General features: G+C 35.8%; 1 protein-coding gene across 11 annotated transcripts in view; it reads left to right on the top strand.

Annotated features, from left to right (window-relative positions):
- The first annotated feature begins 9,986 nt into the window (after positions 1–9,986).
- Positions 9,987–25,910, top strand: part of PHF14 (PHD finger protein 14) — a 199,166-nt gene continuing 183,242 nt past the window's right edge. For all 11 annotated transcript variants that reach the window (XR_005021223.1, XR_005021221.1, XR_005021222.1 and 8 more), the window contains exons 1-4: positions 9,987–10,456; positions 10,961–11,071; positions 18,572–19,350; positions 25,749–25,893. Coding sequence is in view for 8 of the 11 variants with exons in the window: in XM_036863497.1 (XP_036719392.1) it covers position 10,456; positions 10,961–11,071; positions 18,572–19,350; positions 25,749–25,893 (1,036 nt within the window). In the remaining 3 variants the exon portion in view is untranslated. The remainder of the gene's footprint in view (positions 10,457–10,960; positions 11,072–18,571; positions 19,351–25,748; positions 25,894–25,910) is intronic.

Consider the following 25,910-nt stretch of genomic DNA (forward strand, 5'->3'; position numbering starts at 1 on the left):
CTCTAACTAACCTTATTTGTCTAACATACAATATTGTACACTTTATGATGTTGAGTCACTGATGCTGTCTTTGCCCATCTGCTTTGCTTTCTTGGGACTTGCCCCTTGTGAAACTCAGCCCCTAAGACTGCCATTCATATGCACCAAAGCATAATTAAATATCTCGGCTTGTCTAAGAGATCTAATACACAGCTATTATAGCAAATATTGAAATACCTCTCACTTTCATCTTTTCTCCATGCAGAGCAAATACTGATAACATTTCACAGTATCATTGTTAGTTTAAAAACAAGCTGTGTTACAGTGTGGATGAAACACTGAAAACACTATGAACAACATGAAAACACTATGCTAGGTAAAAGAAGCCAGACACATAAGATCATTTGTATGAAAAGTCTAGAATAGGCAAATCCCAAGAGACAGAAAGTAGGTTAGTGATTGCCAGGGTCTAGAAATAAGGAAACAAGGAGTAACTGCTAATGTGTTTGGGCTATCTTTCTGTAGTGATGTTATAAATGTTCTAGAATTAGTGGTGATGATTGTACAACTTTTGAATATGCTAAAAACCATGAATTTTACACCATGAAAGGGTGAATTATATGGTATGTGAATTGTATCTCAATAAAGCTATTATAAAAACTCAGTCCGGAGCTAAGCACCTTTTTTTTTTTCTAATAAATCTTTATCGGAGTATAATTGCTTCACAATGCTTTTAGTTTCTATTGTACACCAAAGTGAATCAGCCATATGCATACATATGTCCCCATATCCCCTCCCTCTTGAGCCTCCCTCCCATCTGCCCTATCCCACCCCTCTAGGTAAGCACCTTTTTTAAAAAAGTTAATCTTGTTATGTCTAGAGAGATGACTAACTGGCTAGGGCACAAAGATTATTTTCATAATTTTTTGTGCATTAAAATTTTTTTACTGTGTGTACATATTATCTATGAAAAATTAATTAAAATTTTTCATTATTATTCATTTTTTAATATATGTGGAAAGTTTTTACTCTGTAATACTAGAGCAGATCCTTGCCACCTTGGGGAAAATTCTGTAGTCAGTATATTTTATATTATTTGAAAAGAGTGATTATCAATGAACCCTTTATTAGGAAACATTGAAATAATTTTAGAAGTTCCCAGTCATCCAAAGTTGCAGTTGAGAATTCTGATTCAAACCTGACTTCTATTCCTTTGTAGATATTCTGTCTTTTCGCTGTGGAAGCACTTAGGATTCTCTTGAAGATCGGATATTTCAGCACTATCTTTTTGTACTTCATCAGTATTATTTTGTCCTGAATATCTCTGAAAACATTAATTATCGCAAGATAAAATGATCCATGGACTCTCTACAGGGAATACCCTTAAGTCAGGGTTCCCCAACCCCCGGGCCTCAGACCAGTATCGGGTTGGGCCTGTTAGGAACCAGGCCGCACAGCAGGAGGTGAGCGGTGCGCAAGCGAGCAAAGCTTCATCTGCAGCTCCCCATCGCTCCCCATAGTTCGCCTTACCGCCTGAACCATTCCCCCCATTGCTCGCATTGCTGCCTGAACCATACCCTCCCCCAAGCTGGGGAAAAACTGTCTTCCACGAAACAGGTCCCTAGTGCCAAAAAAGGTTGGGGACCCCTGCCTTAAGGGATCACAAATGACAGCCATTTGTTTGGCTAGCTGCCTGCTCCAGCCCAAGTCAGTACTTCTTATTTTAATCCTAATAAAATAATAATTTTCCTTCTGTCATAGCAAGCACTTGTTACCAAAGGCTTGCCTTCAACAGCCACCGTATTCCAGGTGATCACATTTCATACTGTAAGTAACTGTTCTACCACTGCATCTGTATCTTATTTGCCACTGGTCATGAAGTTGTCACTGATTTTTGACACACACCAAGTCAATTAATAAACCTTTAATTCCCATTGTTGAGAAGTTGATTTATTTTCTGAACACCTTTCTGTAGCAAGCACTGTGGCAAACAAGATTTTAGTAGAAGAAATGGAAACCACTCTAAGTACTTTATTCTGAAAAGAAATTTGGTACATACAAAATCATTAGAAAGGCTGAAAGAGTGAAAGTCAGTGATCCGAAGAGGCTTCTAGTTTCAAAATCATACAACTGTAGCTGTGATCTAGATGTCAGAAAACAAAGTGCAGCTGTTGCTGCTAACATTTTCCAGATCTGGTTCTCCACCATGACCTTATTTATACCTTTGAAACTGGTGAGTAGATGCCAGAACGTAGATTCTATTTTCATAGATAATGGATCTTGTTTTGCTGCTGCTACAGCTAAAAGAAGGTGGTCTCTGTCTCCTTTTCACCTTCTAAATCTCATGATGTACATAAGAGACCTGATATAGATGAATTATATAATTGTCTTAAAGGTTTTTTAAAATTTAAAACCTCTCATGTTGGTAGTTTTACTTAAATGTTTATTGATTCTTGGTTGCCTATATGTTGTATACATAATGTGGTTTTGGTAGACAGAATTTATATATGTTGCCTAAATAAGAAGTCCCGTTCATCTGGCAGATAATGAATGCAAGTTCTGTTTGTAGATTTCCTTGCTCTGATGGTTGTTGTGGGTGGGAAAAAGATAAGTGATGTAGGGAAGGGAGCATGTGAGTAGGCTCTACTTTGTGGTTTATGAGTAGTTTTATATGCTGGATCTTCCTATTCCTTATGGCAGTTCATGACACTGGGTTCATTATCCTTCTTTCTCCTATAAACCTGGTGCCCAGTCTGGTAATTTCTGTAATCAGACTTCTCACTTAATAAAACTGAACTTCAAATTATATACTGGGGAGAAACACTATTTTCAGCTTCTCTGAAAATGGATTGCTATGTGGCTTTTTTTCCTTCTTATGAATCATCCAGCCTATTATCCAAGTCTTAGCTCTTCTCACAGCCCTCATTATCTCTCATCTGAGCGTTATGCAGAGACTTTACTGGAAAAACTCATTTCAGTAACTCATCTCTTTCACCTGGATGAGATTATTCACTTTTTAGTCAGGTGGGTTTTGTTGGCAATCTGAGCCTACCTCCATAACTGTCAACATTCTTTTCTAGCCCTCAAAAGTTTGCTTGTGACACTCTTCTAAGATTTATAGCAGTATTATGCTTTTATGGCTTTATTTCTATTTTTATATTTCTTCTGTGATTTCAGCGAAATTTGGGGAGGGTAGAAAGGTAACTGAGATGTTCAGTTACCCTTTGTGAGCCAGTCCTATTATCCTTAGGTTTATAACAAACTGATTTCTACTTTTCTGACTGCTTAAAAAACTAATCAGGATCTACAGCTTCTCACTCAAACCAGATAATACAATTCAATTTTTTTTTCATTTCTCTTGTTTTACTGCCACCAAGCACCCCATCTCTTTATCTCCAAATATCTTGGATTTGATTATAATCATTTTGAATTACGACTCTTCTATTTTACTTACCCTTGCTTATTAATTGTATTAAAACCCACACTTTTATTATCAATAAGTATTCACATTTAATTGTAACTTTTATTTTCCTTTCCTTTTTACATCATGTTTTGCATTGCATGCCCTCCTATTTCTTGGATTTTTTCCTCCATTTTCCTGGAGTAATTATGGAGATAAGTTACTTTGTCATTTACTTCTCAAAAATTTTATTTAACGAGAGAGGCTATTATTATCATCTCCAGATTCTAAATGAGGAATCAGAGGCTCAAAGAATTCAAGTTGACTTTCTAAAGACACAGAAATTCAGTGGCAAAGCTCTGACTCAAATTCAGTTCTCCAGACTGTTTGTTTGTTGTTTCTTATTTATGTTTCTCTTTCCTATAGCAAAGTGTCTACAACAACAGTTTGTTGCTTATGTCACTACCTTTTGTAGGAGTAGCTTGAAGGGCCATTTCTAAATATAAGTCTCCTTTTTATAATTATTGTTGATGATGCTTGTACAATCACATTAGGCTTGCTTCGTTGAACAGAATTGCGAATATTAAGAGTATTCTTTGGCAAAACACTCTATTAAGACTGTTTGTGGTTGCAGCTATTAGGAAGTAATTGTTCTTATAATATGTGTAGTAATGCATGAATACCTCAAATTTTAAGGCAGAACAAAAAAAGAAACATGGTGGATTATATAATAAAAATATTTTAAGAAGATAGCAGATTATTACAAGATTCAAAATTTTCTAAGAATGCAGAAATTTATGTGTGTTTTCAAGATGTACAAAAAAGTTAAAGGAGATGATATAATAGCAGTTAATAAACAATAAAAATTCTTTAACATAAAAATAATATTAAGTAATGCAATATCTCTTATGAATATAGATGCAAAAATAGTCAACAAAATACTAGCAAAACTGAAACCAGTAACATATTCACCATGACTAAGAGGAATTTAAACAAGTAATGCAAGGTTGGTTCAACATATGAAAATCAGTCACTGTATTATTGTACCGTATTGAAAAACAAAGTGCAAAAACACATGATCATTTCAATAGACACAGAAAGAGTTTAATAAAACTCAAAACTCTTTCATATAAAAACAATCAACAACCTAGAAACAGAAAAGAAGTTCCTCCACCTGATAAAGGGCACCTGTGAAAACCCACAGCTAAATATGATTAAATAGTGAAAGACTGAAAGCTTTCCAGAGAGAGAATTCAATATGGCAGCATAGGAAGATACTGAACTCACCTCCTCCCACGGACACAACAGATCTACAACTACATATGGACTAATTCCCTCTTAAAGGGACCTAAAAACTGGATGAACAGAACCTACACAAGCAAGGGTAAAAGGACAGCATTAAGATGCGTAGGAGAGGCAGAAATACGGTCTCACCAAGGGAAAAGAAAATTACACCTGAGCCGTGGTGATCCACAATCAGGAGGGATTATGAAGTTACAAATATTTTCCCTGAGGAGCAAGGGATTTGAGCTCCACATCAGGCATCCCAACCCTTAGATCCTGCACAGGAGAGATGAGCCCCCAAACACCTAGCTTTGAAAACCAACGGGGTGCGGGTAGAACACATCCAGGAAAGCTATAAAACTAGAGGGAATGGAAAACTTGCTCTTAAAGGGACCATGTGCAGACTCACTTGACCCAAAAACTAGCACAAAAACACCAGATTAAAAAGTGCATGGACCATAGATAAAGGGGATACATGTAGTAATCTTAGAGTATCTACCAGAGAAGGAGGAACCAGTTGGGACATTCCCCAGGGACTGAGACACTGGCAGGAGCCATTTTTGCAATCTCAGATTACCTTGCTAATGCCAGCAATGGCAGGCACCATTTTGAAACTACTCTCCCTTTAACTGTCAGCACCAGGGGTCAAATCCCACTGAGAGCCCTGCCCAGCCCTGTTCCTTGGCTCGGCGGTAGCTTTGCCCAACAGCACTCTGCGGCAGTCATGGCATCACCACAACAGGAGGGCACAAGCAGCCCACATAAGAGACACCCCTAGAACACCTGGCTCTGTTGGCTGGGAGGGATTGTGCTTCTGAGCCCAACAGGGCTACATAAGGCCACTTATGAGTGGTCTCCTACATAAGGGCACTCTTTCAAGACTGAAAAAGGTAGCTGATTTACCTAACACAAAGAAATGAGTGCAGAGAATTAGACAAAATGAGGAGACAGAGGAATATGTTCCAATTGAAAGAACACGACAAACCCTCAGAAAATGAACTCAACAAAATGGAGATAAGCAATCCACCTGATAAACAGTTCAAAGTAATGGGCATAAAAATGCTCACCAAACTCATAAGAAGAATGGGTGAACACAGCAAGAACTTCAACAAGGAGATGATAGAAAATATAAGAAAGTACCAAACGGAAGTTATAATTGAACTGAAAAATACACTAGAGGGGTTCAATGGCAGACTGAATGAGGTAGAAGAGTGAATCAGTGAACTGGAGACAAAGTAATGGACTCACCCAGACAGAGCAGCAAAATGAGAAAAGAATTTTAAAAAGTGAAGATATCTTAAGAAGCCTTTGGGACAACATCAAGCAAAATAACATTCACACTATAGGGGTCCCAGAAGTAAGAGAGAGAGAGAAAGGGTCAGTACGGCAATTCCTCAAAAAATTAAAAATAGAACTATCATATGACCCAGCTATTCCATTTCTGTGTATTTATTCAAAGAACATGAAAATACTGATTGACAAAAGATATATGCACCCCTATATTCATTGCAGCATTATTTACAATAGCCAAGATTGGAAGTAACCTAAGTGTCCATTGATTGGTAAATGGATAAAGAAATTGTGGTATACAACTGACCCTTGAACAACACGTGTTTGAACCTTACAGGTTTACTTCTCAGATTTTTTTCAATAAATATAGTACCTGTATTTTCTTTTTAGAGATCTTTAAGTGTGGGGAAAAGTTTGTATTCAATTAGAGATCACAATATGTGGAATCAAAAGATCTAAAGTTTAAGTCCTGATTCTATCCGAACTGTTTCTGCTTCCTGCCCTTGGGTGAGTCATTTATCCACTTCTTTGTTTTTGAGGTAGAGATAGCAGTACTCATATTTTGATTGCAAGGAGCGGGGAGGCGGTCAGTGACCCTAACCTCTGAGTTGCTCAGGGGTCAACTATATATATATATATATATATATATATATATACACACACACACACACACACACACAAAGGAATACTACTCATCCATTAAAAAAATGAAATCCTGCCATTTGTGACAACACAGATGGACCTTGTGGGTATTATACTAAGTGAAATGAGTCAGACAGAGAAAGACAAATAGCATATAATTTCACTAATATGTGGAACCAAAAATAAAAATCAACCAATAAACAAAATAAAACAAAAACAAATTCATAGATGCAAAGAACAGATTGGTGGTTACCAGAGGGGAAGAGGTTGGGGAGTGGGTGAAATGGGTGAAGGGGGTCAACTGTATGGTGATGGATGGTAACTAAGCTTGTGGTGGCGATCACTTTGAAGTGTATACTGATGTCAAAGTATAATGCTGTACACCTATAACATTCTTATATATATGTAAGTTTTCTCAAAAACCTGTAAACTTTCCTCCTAAGATCAGAAAAAAACAAGGAAGTCAACTCTCCCTACTTTTGTTCAATAGCATACTGGATATTCTAGCAAGGGAAGTTAGGCAAGAAAAAAAAAAAAGAGAACTAGAAAAGGGGGGAAAAATTTAATGCCATTTCCTGGAAGTTGCACATACCACTTCTGCTAACATTGCATTAGCCAGAACATAATTACATAACTGCACATAACTTCAAGTCATGAAATGAAGTCTTTATTCTTGGAAAGCTTGTGCCTAGTTAAAATTTAGGGCTTTCATTTTTGAAGAAGAAAGGGATAAAAGGTATTGGGAGACAACTGTCAGTCTCTTCCATATTTATTAAATGCACATCAAAAAAGCAACTAGCTATTTTAAAATCCTTTCTTTCTTTTTTCTTTCCTTCCTTCCTTCTTTCCTTCCCTTTCCTCTCCCCTTCCCCTCCTCTCTCCCCTTCCCCTCCCTTCCTCCCTTCGTTCATTCCTTTTTTTTTTTCCTTTTTAACACATGGATTGCAAAGTTTAAAACGGTTGTCAATCTAAATGCAGTATAGTCCCCTGAATTGGATCTTGGAACAGAAAAAGGACGTTAGTGGAAAAACTAGTGAAATTAAAATTTTACTTAATAATATTGTACTAATATTAATAAATAAAAACTAATAGTTTTGTAAATGTTCCAGGGTTATGCAAGATGTTGACATTAGTGGAAACTGGGTGAAGAATACACAGGAACTCAGTATTATCTTTGTATACTTCAATAAATCTAAAATTACTTCAAAAGTTAAAAGAATGATTGCTAATAGTCAATGATGAGGAGTTTGGAAAATTGGAGAGAATTCTCATGAACTCTTAGTGGTAATATATGTTAATACAGCCTGTTTTTAGAGAACAATTAAGCAGTATTTATAAAATTAAATGGTTTATGTATTTTCATTGAGAAAAGCTACTTCTATTTTCATTGAGAAAATCTACTTCTAAGATTTTCTCTTATAGAAACTTGAATGCCAGCTTTAGAAATCTCTTTTCCCTTTTTTTTTTTTTTTTTTTTAAATTTTATTTATTTATTTATTTATGGCTGTGTTGGGTCTTCGTTTCTGTGCGAGGGCTTTCTCTAGGTGCGGCGAGCGGGGGCCACTCTTCATCGCGGTGTGCGGGCCTCTCACTATCGTGAAGTCTCTCGTTGCGGAGCACAGGCTCCAGACGCGCATGCTCAGTAGTTGTGGCTCACGGGCCCAGTTGCTCCGCGGCATGTGGGATCCTCCCAGACCAGGGCTCGAACCTGTGTCCCCTGCATTGGCAGGCAGATTCTCAACCACTGCGCCACCAGGGAAGCCCATTTTCCCTTTTAAATAAGTCAGAATAATTCCTCCCAATGAATGTAGGAGGTTGTCAGAGAGAGGAATGTTTGGTTTTATAATTTCAGGGATTAAACAATCCATAGTATGGTTAATGTTTGAAGCATGTAGAATGGAAATGAAGTTCCTGGAGTGGAGTTGGTTAAATATTTAAGTTGCTAGGCTTTTGACTGGAGAAATAACAGATCTGAAAGGCAGTGGGGAACATTAAGGACCAGATGCCACATTTGGATGTTGAGAAAATGAGTGGCTTCCATCTGAGGGGGCTGCAGGGTAACTTTCCACTTTATACAAGGAGGTACAAGAATGATCATCGAAAGGGAAAAGGGTTTACTAAGGTTTTAAAATTTTGGAATGGAAGTTTCCTCAGCACGATAGAAAGATTTGAGTGGGTACATAGCAGTGGTAGTTTGGGTCAGGGAACTAAAGGTTCAGAGAGATTGGAGGGTCAGAGAGACTGCATTTTTAGCAGTGATTAGGAACACGGAAATATGAGGTTGCCGTAACTACTATTGTGGTGGAATATCCTGAGGCATTAGAGGTAGTCCAGCTTTCGGGGACTCTGACTAGCCATACTCTCTTCGTCCTGGTCATTTGCACATGTCCTTTCTTTGGTCTGGAACCTCTGTCTCTTTTTCTCCCTTCCCCAGCCAGTTCAGACACTGTGTCTGGATCTAAATATAACTTTCTCCAGGAAGACTTATTATGTGTACTTTTTCTCTGGCAGTCCTTTCCACAATAGACAGCAATTGCTCACTGACTTCTTTGTGTCCTCAACTGTACCTTAAGCTCTGGCAGGGAAAAGATAACAACTTTCTTGCTGAAGTTTCAGCCTGTATGTAATCATCCCATGACTTGTACTATATAGGTATTTACCAATTTTTCAAATTTAATGTTATAAAATTTAATTCCAGTTTACAAAAGAATTCAACACGTTTTCTTTAAAGAATAAGCGCCACTACTGCAATGTATGATTTGATTCCTATATATTTCATTTACAGTCCTTTGTAACACGGTATTTCCCCATGTTACAAACATTAGCACTCAATGTATATCTGGGGAATAAATGAATCAATTGAATCGACTTCATTCAAATCTTCCTCTATCCTTGATATATAAACATTTAAAAAGTATTAATACTGCTCAGATTCTAACATTTTAACATTGTTTTTAAAAATAATTAACCTGTATGTGAATAAACGTGGCGTTTGAAACTGTTGAAGGACTGACGTACGATTGTACATACTCTCCTCATATTTTTATGGATTTAAAAATTCACCTTATAAAATAAATGATCTAAATGTATGCAAGGCACTATTCCACATTCATGGGGACACACATCCTGCTCCGTCTTGTCAGACACAAAAACTGGCCTTCCACGGATTTGGACTGAGGGCCGGGCCTCGGGGACTTATTGGCCAAGGGTCTGGAACTCTCTACTCCCCCCTCGCACTGCTCGGCTCCTCTCGGCTCCCTCTCGGCTCCCTCTCGGCTTCCGTTCGGTTCCGTCCGGCTCCGTTCGGCTCCTCCTCCCTGAGGGAGAGCGGAGGCGAGGCCGGCGCACGCGCCCTCGGCTCCTGCTGCTCTTAGGGCCGCTCTCTGCCTGGTGTTTTCACTTCCTTTTCTTCAGAGCTGTATCCGGGTCGTTGCTTTCCCTATTGTTTTAGGCAACCGGCCTCGGATTGTGTAAATTCTGAGTCTTTTGTTGCTTTTGTTGCAGGCTAATAAAGTTTTTCTTTTGTTTATTTTTTTTCTAGGAGTTTTAACAGGGGACATTAACTCCCCAGGGCTGCCGGGTTAGCCGCGCTGCCTGGGCCGGAGGGCGCCTTTGGCCGGGGAAGCGCCAAAGGAAGGTGCGCTAGCGGCCGGGGTCGGTTCTGCGAGGACCAGGGGCCGGGGGGCGGGAGGGGAACCGCGGGGCTGCACCTGGGGCGCCTCGGTCTGGTCCGCGGCGCCGACTATTTTTAATAGCATCTTTTGGACTCGTTTCCTTGGTCTCAGTCCTCGACCTCGGCGCTGCCTGGGCTCTCGCAGCCTCTCCCTAGGTCTACTCCAAACGACCACCTCGGATTCCTTAGTAAGTGTGTCGGAGGCGTCCGCGGGGCGACAGGTCCATTTCAGCCCTTCTAGAAGTCAGGGCCGGCTGGAGCAGGGCGGGGGTGGGAGTGTCCTGCGGGAAGCTGGACCCTTCGTGGACGCTCCCCCTCCACGGTCCGTGGGAATGAACATAGCTTTTCATATTCCCTGGTCTTTGCATTTTCTATTGACTGTTAAACGATGTCTAAGTGAGGAATTACAAGCGAGTTTCAGAAGCAAGATGTTCAAGAGGGCCAGTTTCGATTTTGGTCGGCCTGGGTTCGTCTTTGCTGCACCTTGGGGCTGGAGCTGCCCGTGGATCTGCCCGGCCCTCCCCAGCCAGTGTTCCCACCCCAACCTTCCCCCACACCTTTTGCTGAGAACTGAATTAAGACAGAGATTTGTACCACCTGCACGAGGTCATCTGTACCTTCCCTCAGTACCACAGCTCTCCCCTGTGCTTGGCGTGATTATGAATGACGGTGTAATGTTTTTCTCTTAACAGTGGATCGCAGCTCCAAGAGGAGGCAGGTGAAGCCTTTGGCAGCTTCTCTGCTAGAAGCTCTCGATTATGATAGTTCAGATGACAGTGATTTTAAAGTTGGAGATGCTTCAGGTAAATGTTTCCTTCTCGCTTCCCTTTCCCAGCTTTCTGCAGTTGAGCTGATTTTCAGACTTTTCTTAAAAAGAACCCGTTTAATTAAAATGCCAGTATAAAGTTAAAGCACATAAACTTTATTTTGTCTGTTTATTTCCCACCTTTCCGTAAGATCGTATCACTAGATACTATCACTGCTTCTGTTTTTTTGATACTTACTCAGATAATTATCAGAGAAGGCCTTATTCCAAAGATACAGTAATACTGTAAATCAACTATACCTTATTAAAAAACAAACAAAAAGGTACAAAGATGCAAAAGTGTTTTCTCTATTCTTTACTTTAAAATATATTCATGCTTATTTTATGGACAGAGGGGAAAAAAAATCTAGAGATACCCTGAAGTAGAGTGCCATCCTGAGAATAACGTGAGCCATGAACAGCCCAGGAACAGAGTTCTCTTTTCAGATCACTTGGCATCCCCTAAGGGGAGTTTTGCTTTTTGTCTATTAGCTCCCTTACCAGAATAGAATTGACCAGAAAAGAGTTGTACTTTGGTAGGTGCTGGATCTTGTGGATTGGGTCTTTTAAAAATATGAGGTACAAAGTATGCCTGCTTGCTCGTTATATTTTGTGATTTTAAGAACAATAAACTTCTTTAAAGAGTTGTATATTCACATGGTACAAAATTGAAAAACAGAGAAGTGTGGTTTTCGTTTTATCTCCTGTTCATTGTAACTCACACACATGCACACATATATACATATAAAGTTTTCATTGCAGGAATCTGAGAAATACAAATTATGTTTAAATATTTTATGTGAAAAATACAAATACATGAACAATAAAAATTACGTAATTCTGTCCCTTTTGACAGAAATGTAAATAAAGTGAGAAATTGGAGCCCTTTCAGTTTTATCTTTTTAACAGTTTTAAAATATTCTTCCAGAGAATTTTTGATGCTTAGTCATATCTCTCTCCTTTCCTCTGGTTTTTCTTTTTCTTTTCTTTCTTTTTTTTTCTGTTCGGTATGGTAGGAAGGGATGAAATTTGGTTGTGTTTTGTTACTATTTTACTTTTAATGGCATCAGCAAGCAGAATTTGCATTGTGATTTACTGAGAACTTTTTGTTTCCACAATCTCATTTAATTTTTACAGTAACTCTGTTTAGCAGATATTATTTTACAGATAACAGGGGCACTGAGTTTAAGGAATTTGCATGAGGCCACTTAGGCCTAAATGGATCTAATCCAATTCTTTTGACTCCCAACATTTAGAATCTTTTTATTGCTTAGATCCTAAAAGTAGATAGATGTAATCTTAAATTGAAACTACTTACTTACTGTATCAAGGTGACTAATTGAGGTTACTTCCAGCAATTAAAAGTTGTTAAGTTTATCTTGATCAATTTTTTTAAACCTTTACTTCTCAGCTCTTTCATCTCCCATTTCGTTTACTGTTGTTTGGTACTTCCAAAGAAGGGAAAGAAAGGGAAGGTAAAGGAAGTAAAATTCAAACCTATTTTAGTGCTCCTGGTGAAAACCTTGGCAGAAAATAATATTCTTGGCTAGAATGTAGCTTTGGTTTGTCATGGTTGAGATTGTAAACTGACAAAAATAGTTAGGTCTCAGAAGTTATGACTTAATTTAAATACCATTAGGGAAAAACTCCAAAGCTTAATTTCTTTAAGTATTCCATAATTATTTTTATGAAAATAAATCCTGACTTTGTATATAATTTTTCTCTTTTTGTTTATTGAGATGTATCACTTCCCTTTACAAGGGTTAAAACAATCTAATGATACAAATTACTTTCTCAAAATAATTTTTGGTATCAAGCAAATTAGAGACTCCTGACCTTGTTAAAGCTTAATCACGGTTGATGGGAATTATCTGTTACTTGTGAAAGTGGTAGAATGAGTTTTGTTAGGTTGATAATTTTTTTTTGAATCTCCTAAAAGCACTCAAAAATGTATACTTTCTGTTACCTAGTCTGCTATACTTGTAATTTACTTCCTGGGCCCCAAAGGTCACAAATTTATTTGTGTAGTTCTTGATATATTATCATAACTGAGAGTTTAGAAGAAAATGATTTTGTTTGAAATAGGTATTAGTAGAAATTGAGTCGTATTTCACACTCCTGGTTAAGGTGCATTGTTGCCTCCAATAGCTGAGATGTTGGCTTACTCTAGATTACCAGTGTTTCCTGTTTGAATCCTCTCTCGTTTCTGCGTAAGACAGTTGGACTCTTACAGGAAATAAGACATTAGACTTATCACTGTTTTCCAAACATGCTGAAGTTGTGGAATCCCAACCCTATTTAGTAATAGGTGATTAAACTGGAGGTGGAGAAATAATAGCTAAATAATAATCTTTAATGATAGCTAATAATAATCTTTCTGATCATAGCTTCTTTCAAAACAATCTGTAGACATGACTAACTCAATGAACTACTGACTTCCTTCAAACTTAATGTTAAAATGGTTAGATTGGTGGCCCTCAATTTTTAACTGATTCTGTGCATCAGTTTCTTCTGATTTTCATTTTGAATTCTGAAATTCTGACTACAAAACTTCATATTTCTGTTCGGCTTTAAGAATAAATAGAGGGACTTCCCTGGTGGTCCAGTGGTTAAGACTCTGAGCTTCCAGTGCAGGGGGTGTGGGTTCCATCCCTGGTTGGGGAACTAAGATCCTACATGCTGCAGAGTGCAATCAAAAAGTAAATAAATAAATAAGAATAAATATAGACATTTCTGAAAAGTTATCACCCTTGCAGATAGACATAATTTTATTTTTGTGCTTCTCAGATGATAACATAGAGAAAGATAAATATTATTCAAAAATGACCTGCCAGTAAGATTGGCAGGTGATTATAAACAGTTAATAATTATCAGGTTCTACCTTTAGAAAATTGTGAACTGAAAATAGATCATCTTTTATTTTATCTTTAATGTGAAAGTAGGGCTAAATTTCTCATTTTTGATTGAGGACAGTCAATAAATACATTTTCAAATTAGTCCTAAAACAGTGTGTAAGTGTATTAGAGTTATGGTGGTAACCACCAGAAGAACTGTATGTAGAAAAGTTAGCTGGTATCATATGAAATTATCAGCATTATAGGTCTAAGACAGTTAATTATTGGCAATTTCATGGTTTGGCCTAGTTAAAGTGGTTATATTTGAGACTTGGACTTAAGATTGGGTATAGGATAGGAGACATTTAAGATAGGATTGATTACATTTAGTAATCTACATAACGAATGATTATGAAAATAAGTGCATATATTACTTTTATTAAACAAGACAAAATAGCAGTGCTGTGTCTTCCCAACCCCCTAGCCAAAGTAAGATGGCTAATTTTAGATCTTGAGCCATAGTTTAGTTGGTCCAAATTGCCAGAAAACAACTTAACTGGAAGAGTCAGGCTGAGAGTTTGCCATGGTAGTATTTTGTGCTTAACTGCCTTTGGCTAAGTGGATCAAGATATGTTCATTGACCAACTGTAGCTTTGTTTTAAAGCACTTTGCTGGATATTACAGTGAATTCACAAATAATGATAATGTTAGAATAATTAAATAAAATAGCAGATAGATGTTATAAGGCATGATCGATCACTTGTGTAGTTCAAGTCTTTCAAAGGAGATGGGACTACTTGAGACTGGATTTACAACGATTCTTTGAGGAGATGAGACTTGAACTAGGAACTGAAAGAGAAGCAACCTAGGTAGGGGAAACGTTAGGTGTTAAAAATGTGGAGGATGGAAAATATCGTTTATACATGGAGATCAGGTTTCGAGTAAAAGCGTAGTAGAAGAGATGAGCCTGGGGAAGTAGAATGAGGTCAAATTGAGGTCTTACATGCTAGACCAGTGTTTCTCAATCTCAGCAATATTGGCATTTTGAGTTGGTTAAATCTTTGTTGTGGAGGCTTGTCTTTTATATTGGAGGATGTTTAGCAGCATCCCTGTCTTCTACCTACTCAATGCCAGTAGCATTTACTGTACCTAACCCCTACCCTAACCCTGCCGTTTTGTGGCAACCACTGTCTCTAGACATTGCCAGATGTTTTCTGTGGGAAAAATTGTACCCACTTGAGAACCACTGGTCTAGATCTACTAAGAAAATGTAGAATGACACAGCTGGAACTGGAGTCAGAAGTAGAAGATGAGTTGTGTTGACTGATTGGCTTTTTAGAAAGAGATATACTAGATGGGTTAAAAATGTTTCCAAGATGATAACTGAATAGTAGACTGGTGATCTGTCTGTTATCTGTTATATATATTTATAATCCTAATTTCTATTGCACCAGATCAATAAACAGAATAGTTAAATAATTAAGGTTGATGAACAAAGATGATTTTTTTATATTGCAAAGTTAACATAAAACTCTGAATTAAATCATATTGATTTTATTATTTAATATTTATCATGGGGGAAACTTAAGCATTGAATATTGTGAAGGGATTCTTGAAGGTTGGTTTCTAATCTCTGTAACTGTAAAATATTTAACTGTCTGTTAGCTGAAATAGCTATATTGCTTAGAGAGGTTTTGATATATTGTGTTTGAGAAAGGTTACCTCTTATTTAACTGAATAGGAGGTAGGGATTTCCATGTTAAAGATTTTTCTTCTAATGTAAACATTTTTATTGTAGACTTAGAATTAACTCTGTTCTTATACCTAAGATAGCTGTATTTGAAATATCTGGTTTATTTCTCTAGTCTGTTACTACTTTTTTCTTTTATTTAAGGTTGTAAGAGTGATGGATTTGAAACGTTGTTTGAATTGGTAGGAATGGGAAATTTTTCATTACAGCCTACAAAAATAGAATTATAGACAGCCAAGGACAGTGATTTTCTCATTGTCATTATTACTAAGTAATGCCATAACTAAATATTGTTTATCTCCATCCCTCAAGTGCGTATGTACCAAAAAGAACTTATGACTAAGCAGTTGAAGAAGTTATTTTTCAGAAATCAGAGAAAGATAAAATTTGATATATTCCTGATCCCAGCAGTTGGAGTATGGATAATGTGATATACGGAGAATGAAGGGTTGGGTAAGCTACTAGGATTTAATTCGTGGAAAAATCTCACATTCTTCTAATAATGTTAACAAATATAAAGCATTTAAATCTTTTTAAAATTCTGCTTTCTATTTAGGCATGATAACAAAACAAAATCAGAATCAAAGAGTTATCAATTTCCCTGTACTTTTAAAAATAATCGGTTGGCATTGGCAACAACAACCAAAACAAAACTGCAGAAATTCTTGACATTCTGTAAAATTTACAAGTAATAGCACAGTTGGATTGGTCTCAGTTTTGATCAGGAGCCCACGTTTGTGCCCCACTTGATCGTTCTTTTATATCTACTGTTATGTTTTTATTGGTAAAAATTATTAGGAGTACTTTTTAGTTACTTAAGAAAAAATTCTACAAGGTTAATCCAGAAGAAAAGTTCCTTTTCTCCATTTCCCAGGGCTGTTAATTATAGCATTGCTTGCTTTAGTCAGTGTGCACAAGGATCTGTCTTTGCCTTAGAAGCGTTTGGTCAACTCTGCTTATTATTATATCCTTATCTAAAAATATCTAGGAACTATTATTTTTTACCAGGGGTATTTTTTCTTGGTAGGTTGGATTTAATTGTTTTGAGTGGTATAAAAAAAATCACTTCTTTTCTTAATGATTTGTAGAGCTGTTGGACTGAAAATAAGTCCCCTATTTGTAAGTGACATTGGGTCCACGCTCTTTTGGAAATTTAAGAAGCTCACAAATCCAAAGATGTTTCCTAAGTTTGGCATGAATTTATTTGATGGTAAAACCTGACTGGAACTGATAGGAGTTTATTTGCAGCGTTTACTTATCATACTTGTAAATATTCATACTTTTCATTGCAGATGTATTTGATTACAGTATAGTACCATAAACCTCACTGGAGGTGTTAGTGTAATATATTGTGCATACACTACGATACCTTTCTAAAATCTGAAAAAAAATCTAAATTCTGTAACATGTGTGGCTCCAAAATTCAGATAAGGGATGGTTGGCCTACATGATGTTGCTTTTGTGTCCTTTACAAGATTGTTCAGGATGAGAGTGTCTTGTCACAACAGTCCTGAATAAGATGTAGGCACCTGTATGATAATCTTGAGATTGACAGTGATTTTATAGGTTCAATCAACATCCACTAAATGTTAGTCTTTATTTTTTATGTGATTTAACTTGCAGGATTTTTTTCATCAGCCATTTGTAAAGGATTTCTGAGATATTTTAGAAACCAGATACTAATTACACACAATTTTTTTTACTTTGAACACCCAGGTAATTATAGAGGCTAACACTGGTTGAGTTAACAGAAATTAGAATGGTGTGGAAACATGAATTTTTTTCACCGTTTTATTGTTACCCTTATCTTGGTTATAGGTGCAAAATATTCATCACCCTACAGATTTTACTATTGATGTTGGTTACAACTTGACTGTGACTGGTTTGTTTCCCACTGCCTCCTGCTCCCCTTCCACCAATAACCCTCTCCACAAATATTTTAGATTTTTATTGATTTGATTATGTGTAAAGAGGATTAGAATGTTACTGAGTAATGTTGGTCTAAGAGGGCCTGAGCCGCCCTAGACAGGAATGGAAGGCACTTGCTAGAAAGCTTACGGTCCTGCATGAACTCTTTAATGTCCTCAGCCTATCTTTTTAGTGACTACTGTGCTTGCTCATTTCCGAGATGGATTAGGTTTTAAAAAAATGCATTAATCTCTTTCATTCTAGGGTCTGTAGTAGTTACTGCCTAGAATTTTTGGAAGTTTAGGTAACTCTTTTATTGATATGAACAGTATCCTAATAATCAGAAAAATTGATAACTTATCTTGCAACTTCCATTTTCTGTGCCATTGCTATTGTCTGTTTTTCACTTGTGTATTTGGTGATCCTAAAATTGATTGGTATATTAGGGATGTGGTACAAATTGACTGTCATAAATATCTGTGTTCATTTTTGCTGGGTGAAGAGTGAGATAAATGAAACAAAGTTTTTGGGTCATATTTTTCTTGTTCTGAATGTGACTCAATGCATGTAAGTCCATATAATTTATGACAGAAAGATGTAAGAGAAGAACAATTTGGTATGTATTACATTATCATAAAGTTAAAATCAAGTGCTCAATTTAAAAAGAAGCACATTTACTTTTCAAAAAAAATTGCCTCTAAGGTACGCAGTATAGCGTGAGATGTATGACACAAAATAGTGGTCCTCGTTTTAAAGCATATTTTAATTTAGAGTTACATATATTCATCTTCATTAGTGCTATATTGAACTAGAACCATTATTCCAGCTTCATTGATTTATTATTTAATCAGGTTGGGAACGTCTACCATTCTTTGACTTAAATTTGTTTATATTGTTTTGCAAGTTATTCACAAATTTTGGTGGTTTCATTTGTGTCAGCGTTGTGTGTGTGTGTGTGTATGTATATACATATGTGTGGTTTTTTTTTTTCTCATATTTTCAACAGATTCTGAAGGGAGTGGTAATGGAAGTGAAGATCCTTCAAAGGACAGTGGAGAAGGTTCCTGTAGTGATTCTGAAGAAAATGTTTTAGAGGAAGAACTGAATGAAGATATTAAAGTAAAAGAAGAACAACTTAAAAATTCTGCAGAGGAAGAAATACTATCATCAGAAAAACAGTTAATTAAAGTGGAAAAGAAGGAGGAAGAAGAGAATGGAGAGAGACCTAGAAAGAAGAAGGAAAAAGAGAAGGAGAAAGAAAAAGATAAAGAGAAGGAGAGAGAGAAGGATAAAGAAAAAGCAACAACATCTGATAATGTGGCTGCTTCTGCTGCTTCCACCACACCAGCCACAAGTCCTCCTGCTGCTAACACATCTCCTTCAGTCCCCACTACAGCAACTACAGAGGAACAAGTCAGTGAGCCAAAAAAGTGGAACCTTCGTCGCAACCGACCACTTTTGGATTTTGTATCCATGGAAGAGCTGAATGACATGGATGACTATGATAGTGAAGATGATAATGATTGGCGACCCACTGCAGTAAAGAGAAAGGGAAGATCTGCATCTCAGAAGGAAGGAAGTGATGGAGACAATGAGGATGATGAAGATGAGGGAAGTGGGAGTGATGAGGATGAGAATGATGAAGGCAATGATGAAGATCATAGCAGCCCTGCCAGTGAAGGGGGTTGCAAGAAGAAGAAGAGTAAAGTTCTTAGCAGAAACAGTGCTGATGATGAGGAACTGACCAATGATAGCCTGACACTATCTCAGAGCAAGAGTAATGAGGTAGATCAACCCAATTTTTATGATATCTGTCTGTCTGGGGAAAAGGGAATTCTTCTCTGAACCATTCTACCCGTTATATTAAGTGGCTTCCTTGAAATCCTGTTATAGACAGCTGTGGTAGTGAGTGAGCACCCTAACTGTAACATTTATTCATTTGGTCAGCCCACCTTTATTGAGTATCTGCTGTTTGTCACCGTCCTCAAGGAGCTCACAGTCACCGTCCTCAAGGAGCTCAGTCTCTATACTTAGAGAAATATTTCTATGTCCATACCCTTGGGAAATAGTAGTTTTCCTTTCCCTTTTCTGTCCTCTCACTCCATTGTTCATAGGACTGCTGAATGGTGCTGAGTGGATTATGAAAACAAAGGTCACCTTTCTTTCAACTTAGTTATATCATATCCGCATAAAATTTAGACTTTTAGAATACTTTTGAGCAGGGCAACAAACAACTTAATGATCGTCTCAGGCTTTTAGAGATTCATTTTAAAGGTTAATTCGTTTTTCAGTTGTAGCACCCATCTGAATAGTCACCAGATCTTTGCTTTAGATGTATGGGAGTAAATACAAACTATATATTTACATATTTTTAGTGAATAAGTTCTCTCTACAAAGAAATGAAAACAAACAAACATTTCTTATCCTAAAACAAACATTACTATCATAAAACTACAGTAATGACTCAGTTCTTCCACTTGAAGTTCTACTACTGAAAGTTAGGTTTATCCATTGGGCCCAAGATGCAACATTCAAGACTCTTCAGTCAAACACATTTGTGTCTCTTTGTCTGTGTGTTTATGTATATGTTTTTCTTCAAAAGAAAGACTGAGTTGTCGTCTTACATGTAGATGTACCTGTTACATCACATGTAGAACTATAATAAGTCTGTCATGCCATTAATGTGTTTATAGTCTTAAAAATTCACTTCTTTAACAAGCACTTATTTTTTTGTTTTTTCATATTATTGAAATAGGTTAAATTGGTAGAAAGATTTTCCTTCTATGCTTTATTTGTTCTTTTACATTTCTTCTGTTTACAAATTTTACATAGCAGTGATTTTCTATTTTAAGTTTCATTTAAAAATTTGGTGTTTTACCAAAATAATATATAGCAGATTAGGAGGTGTTATATGTCAGTAGAGATGAAGCAGTAGTTTATATTTTACGTTATAAACATTGGTTAACTTCCAGGTTGCCCATTTTCTTAAGAAGAACGTTGAGAAGAACGTTGCCTGATTCCAGTGCTTACCTAATTCCTATCTTTAGGTAAAGGAAAATTGTCACTTGGAATATAGTATAGTGTTCATAATGATGTAGCACAGACAGTTCCATATTTCCAGTTTAAGGAAACAGAAGTATGGAAAATCTAATTGTTCATACTTTATTTAAACATGTATCCAGTTTATTTTATAGCACTTAATACTAACCTATATCTACTGACTAAGGTTACCTTCTGCAGTATCACGTTCTTCATTTTTATTAGCCTGACATTCACAAAAGGAGGCTGGCTAGGATAGAAGGCAGTATGGATTAGATTTATGCTAAGGTGTGGGGGAACACCTGCATGTGTCTAGAAATTTGCCATGTAAAATATATATAAATTATCCATTTGTTAATAATCTGTAATACATAACAAGTTGCTTAAGAGATTGTAGACTATCCTTTATGATGCATTTAAAGGCCACATGTGCTGTTTAGTTTTTTTCCTACTAAACAGAAGAGATTTTAGTAAATAATGGGACTTTATTTATTTAGGTTAACAGTCCGAAAGGAATGAGATTCCAGGGCATTTCTTGGATAAGTGCCTTGATACAGTTGTCAAGAAGATTATTCTTATAGTAACTAAATGAATTCCTTTTGTGTTAATTTATGTTAATTTTCCTTTTGCTCTACCCTATGCAGAAATGTAGAAGAATTTATATAAGGTTAATTTTTGCTCAATAATATTCTGCCTGAAAGCTTGATAACTGTTTTTTTTCCAAGACTATTATTCAAACTCTTAAGTAATTTTTGATGATTCTAGTTCTATGTAAATGTCACTTAAATTAGATATTAAATTTTAAGAAAGAACTAATCGAAATTATTTTATATTTCTAAATTTCCTGTTCTTATAATCTTGATTTTGTAAAAAAGATGACTAAAGGTAATCCTTGTTGTCTTCTGGCCAACGTTTGTATTTTAATCTTCCTGGTTATTTTAGGTAGTGATACCTTGCCAAGTGTTCATTAGTTAATATGTATATATTTGATTATATTTGAAGCTTTATTTTTCTATGCTTTTACTTTGTTTTCAAATACTACTTTGTAATAGAGATAGCTGAAAATGTGGTTTTAGAATACATAATAAAATTGTATTTAGTCTATAAGCAGGAAAATTTTTTCTTGGATGCTATGTCAGGTGATTTTTGTAGGGATACGGTGTTGGGTATCATGTAAATGATGCCCAGGAACTTTCATAATTTTGAAATTTCTTAGGGGAATTTGACATTTTTTTTTTGAGTGGAGGAATTTTTATAATTATTGGCTTTTAATGGTCTTACCATGCCTATGTTGTAGGCCTTGAAATGCTCTAGAGCAGTGGTTCTCAAACTGTTTGGTTCAGGACACCTTTATAGTCTTAAAAATTGAGGATCCCGATTATTATTCATATAGGTTATATCTTTTGATTTGCCATTTCCAATTAAAACTCAGAAATTAAAAAAAATGAGATGTATAGAAACAAGAGTTATTAGATTGATGACACCATCCCATGTCATGTAACTTCTGGAAATCTTCACCATACACCCATGAGAGAGAGTGAAAAGGCAAATATCCTTAGTATTTGCCTTTTGGATCCCCTGGAAGAGAGTTCCGCAGACCACACTTTGGGAACTACTGTTCTAGATTTGGGCATATGATAGCCTGCATTTTCTTCACATGGGCATATACCTTTGTCAGTGGCATTATGGCATTTTTTGAATTTAGTGCTATCTGAAACAATCCCCTTGGAATATGGTTACATGTCTTTTTCAAACTTTTATCTTGAAGTTTTTGAGATTCACCAAGGTTATCTTGCCTTTAGTTTTCTGAAATAAATTTTTTGGGGAGGGCTGTATAGTATTTTCAGATAATGGTTCCCATTTTCAGGACTTTGAAACTAGAGCTTTGAATGAGAATTAGTATATGATAGAAAATCATCTCAGTATAAATTTTCCGGTGGATGTTTTTTACTTTTTTTTCATAAGGTTAAATAGATTAGATGTCTTGCCATGTGAAGAAATAGCAATTGTCATCTGAATTTTGCTAATTAAAATGTAAACATTTTGCCAAAATTTTTAAATAGCCATTTCTTTTGGGGGCTTCTGACTTACTAATCACTTGTCTTTTTACACATTTCAAAATAAAACAAATTGCTCTAAAGCCTAAAAAAAAAAAAATCAATTTGTAACATTGTACAAAAATTACTTGAGATTCTTGAAAATTTAACCTTCTTTAAAAACTTCTAGGAAGAACTATTGGTCAAACTTGGTATAATAATTTTTTCTCATTTTCAGAGCAATAGGATTCTTTTAATTCTGGTTTTATATGAAGGGTGCTGGAATTTCCTCCTATTAAACACACATATAGCTTAGTTAGAATTTACCCTGTTGTATATGTTATTTATAATAATCTTTGTGGAATACATATATAAATGAACACTAAACATATTTGAGAGCCCATAAAAAACATTGGGCAGAATCATTTTTGGTGTAAATTTTAAATCCCAAGGAGAAAAATGAAATAATTTACAATAAGGAGTCATTGATTTATTACTATAGTGCCCCATTTAATCTTAATAATTACCATTAGAGTCCATTAAATTATTCCATAATATTAAAGTTATATCCTAGATGTGCCATTCAAAACCCATTTTCCCAAATTCTATTTTTATGGAAAAATCATATTTTCAAATGATGTATTTTGTGGTAAAAACTTAAGCTTAAATATTTTCTCCGGAAACTTGAAAAATGATATGTCTTCAGAAATATGCTATTAAAAATTGATACTAAATTGACTTTTGTATTCTGATCAGAGGTGCGCTTCAACCCATGTTTGATCTATTGAAGACAACCTAGATAACTTTTTAAGAGGATGTATTGTTTAGATTTTCCCATTGAAACATTGCCAGCAATTTGGTTAGGGTAATACTGTAGGACTCTAGTTATCCCCATTTCTATCTCTTTGTATTTAATGTCTAGTAAGAGTCTCAAATGATGGAGATCAGAGGGTCAAAATTGCCAGTTAATTTTGTTTTCTCTGCCTCTAAATGATAATATATGTAGAGAGAAAATGGAATAGAGATAATTTAGACATTTACTGTTTTTCTGAGCAAAATGGCCAAATAGGAAAATAATGGAATAGAACTATCTGTTGATGCTAGTTTTTCTGATCCATAGACATTTACTTGTTTCCCACATGGGTAAACCTCTTTTTTCAAGGACTGATTAGTTTTTGTAGTTCCACCAGAGAAATATTGGCAGAGCCCATAAACATGAGTAGCCTCTCAGTCATCAAACTCTGGTTGTTTGCTAGATCTTTTTCTGGTCTGTGATTTTTTTTAACCTAGATGTGGTATTTTAAGAAAAAAATTTTTTGGACTTACCATGGGAAAATATTTAAAGTACCAGTGTTCATTGAGGCTTATAACCTTTCTTTTGGGGTTCCAAGGAAGATTCCCCAGTGTAATAAATGGTCAACTCATGTTTCTCTTTTTGGACCACCTACAAAGAAGTACAGAGGAAAGGAGAATGGGAATGAACATTTATTGAGTACCTAGTATGTCTCAGGAACATTCTTGCCATACATTATCTTGTTAAGTCTCACAACAACCTGATGAGGTAGGTATTATTTTTATCATCCCATTTTACATATTAGAAAACTACAGCTTCGAGGTTCAACAGCTATTAAGTGAGAGCTGAGAATGAAACCCAAGAACATTTGACTTTAAGGCAAATGCTGTTACATTTGAAGCATTGCTAATGGGATGAAAATCTGGGCAGATTTTTGTTTTGCTCAGAAGTACTGTACTAAAGTACTTTAAAACATGAGTTTTCTTTTTAGGAAGTTTTAATCTTTATTTGCTAGCGATGTCCAAAGCCCCAAACTATTGATACTTTGGTTTTATAACAAAAAGGAGCAAAATATAAAATTTTAAAATGCTAGAATTCTCAAGAGAAATGATGCCTCCTTGTTAACTTTCGCATTCTTTTTTGATTTGTTTTTTAGATCAGCTGCAAGTTTAGATTTATTACACAGAAAATATATTGAAAGAATGTTATTGTGACAGTCAAGTGTCTTTCAGATGTTATTTACAAATTGCTATTGAAATGACTCTAAATGTTACTTTTGGATATTGGTCAGTTTAAAAGAATACAGAAATATAAAAATGTTAATATGAAACAATATAGTTAATGTGTGATATGGAACTAATTTATTTTGTTTCTGAATATGGTTAGGTTCTTAAATGAAAATATATAGACTCAAGTGCCATCTTTTACTATATGTAATGCTGAGCCCAGTGTGTTAAATATGACAAGAATCATCATCATGTTAATTTGTCATTTAAAGTTTAAATTCATAATGCCGAAGGTTTAAATTAAATGGAGCACACTCTTCCCTTTATTTTTTTATATTCATTAATACATCTTCCTTTCTCCTTTTATGTTACAATTAACTAGGTATCTTTATTACCAGTTTTCACTAGATATTTCTTGACATAAACCTAATCGAGTACTCTGACTCTTCTAGCAATCAGTCAATCTGGATTCTTTTTTAGATGGTTTTCTGTACCTGTATACACAGATTTCCTATGCAGGCTTTCGTGGATCTGTCATCCAGTGGTTTGGTGACCCTGGAAATTCTGGATTCCCCAGCGCTAAAGGAGTATAGTCTGTAATATGCCATCACATACATATTTGCTTATACGTTATCTTGATTTTTTTTACTGTTTAATATGTGTGTGTCTTGTCTCCCCAAGATAGGATTATAAGCTTCCTAAGTGTAGGAAACGTGTCTTATACTTTTAAAACCCATATATAGGATTAGTAATTACTTGTGGGTTAATTTTTCCTTTCTTGTAGTTTCAGGGGTCAGATATAGATCCAGAATGGGAAAGCAGATGAAGGGTTGTTGGTTATAAGCTTGGTTTTATATTTCCTAGAGGAGAGAGAATATGGGACTTGCAGAGAAGTGAAAAATTAGGGAGAGGGTGCTTAGAGGGTCTTTGGACAAAGAGATTCACTTCTCAAACATAGCATACTTTGAAATTACTAAAATAATGGAGTATGCAGCATAATTTTGGAAATGCCTAAAATGATTTAAGGTGCGAATTTTATTTATTAAAATTACCTTTTAAATATGTGATTTTCTGATATTTTAATATTAGGACTCGCTGATTCTTGAGAAGAGTCAAAACTGGAGTTCTCAAAAAATGGACCATATTCTGATTTGCTGTGTTTGTCTTGGAGATAATAGTGAGGATGCTGATGAAATAATTCAGTGTGACAACTGTGGCATTACAGTCCATGAAGGTAATTTTGCTTTGTTT

Source organism: Balaenoptera musculus, chromosome 9, assembly GCF_009873245.2.
Source record: "Balaenoptera musculus isolate JJ_BM4_2016_0621 chromosome 9, mBalMus1.pri.v3, whole genome shotgun sequence".
Classification (NCBI taxonomy): Eukaryota; Metazoa; Chordata; class Mammalia; order Artiodactyla; family Balaenopteridae; genus Balaenoptera; species Balaenoptera musculus.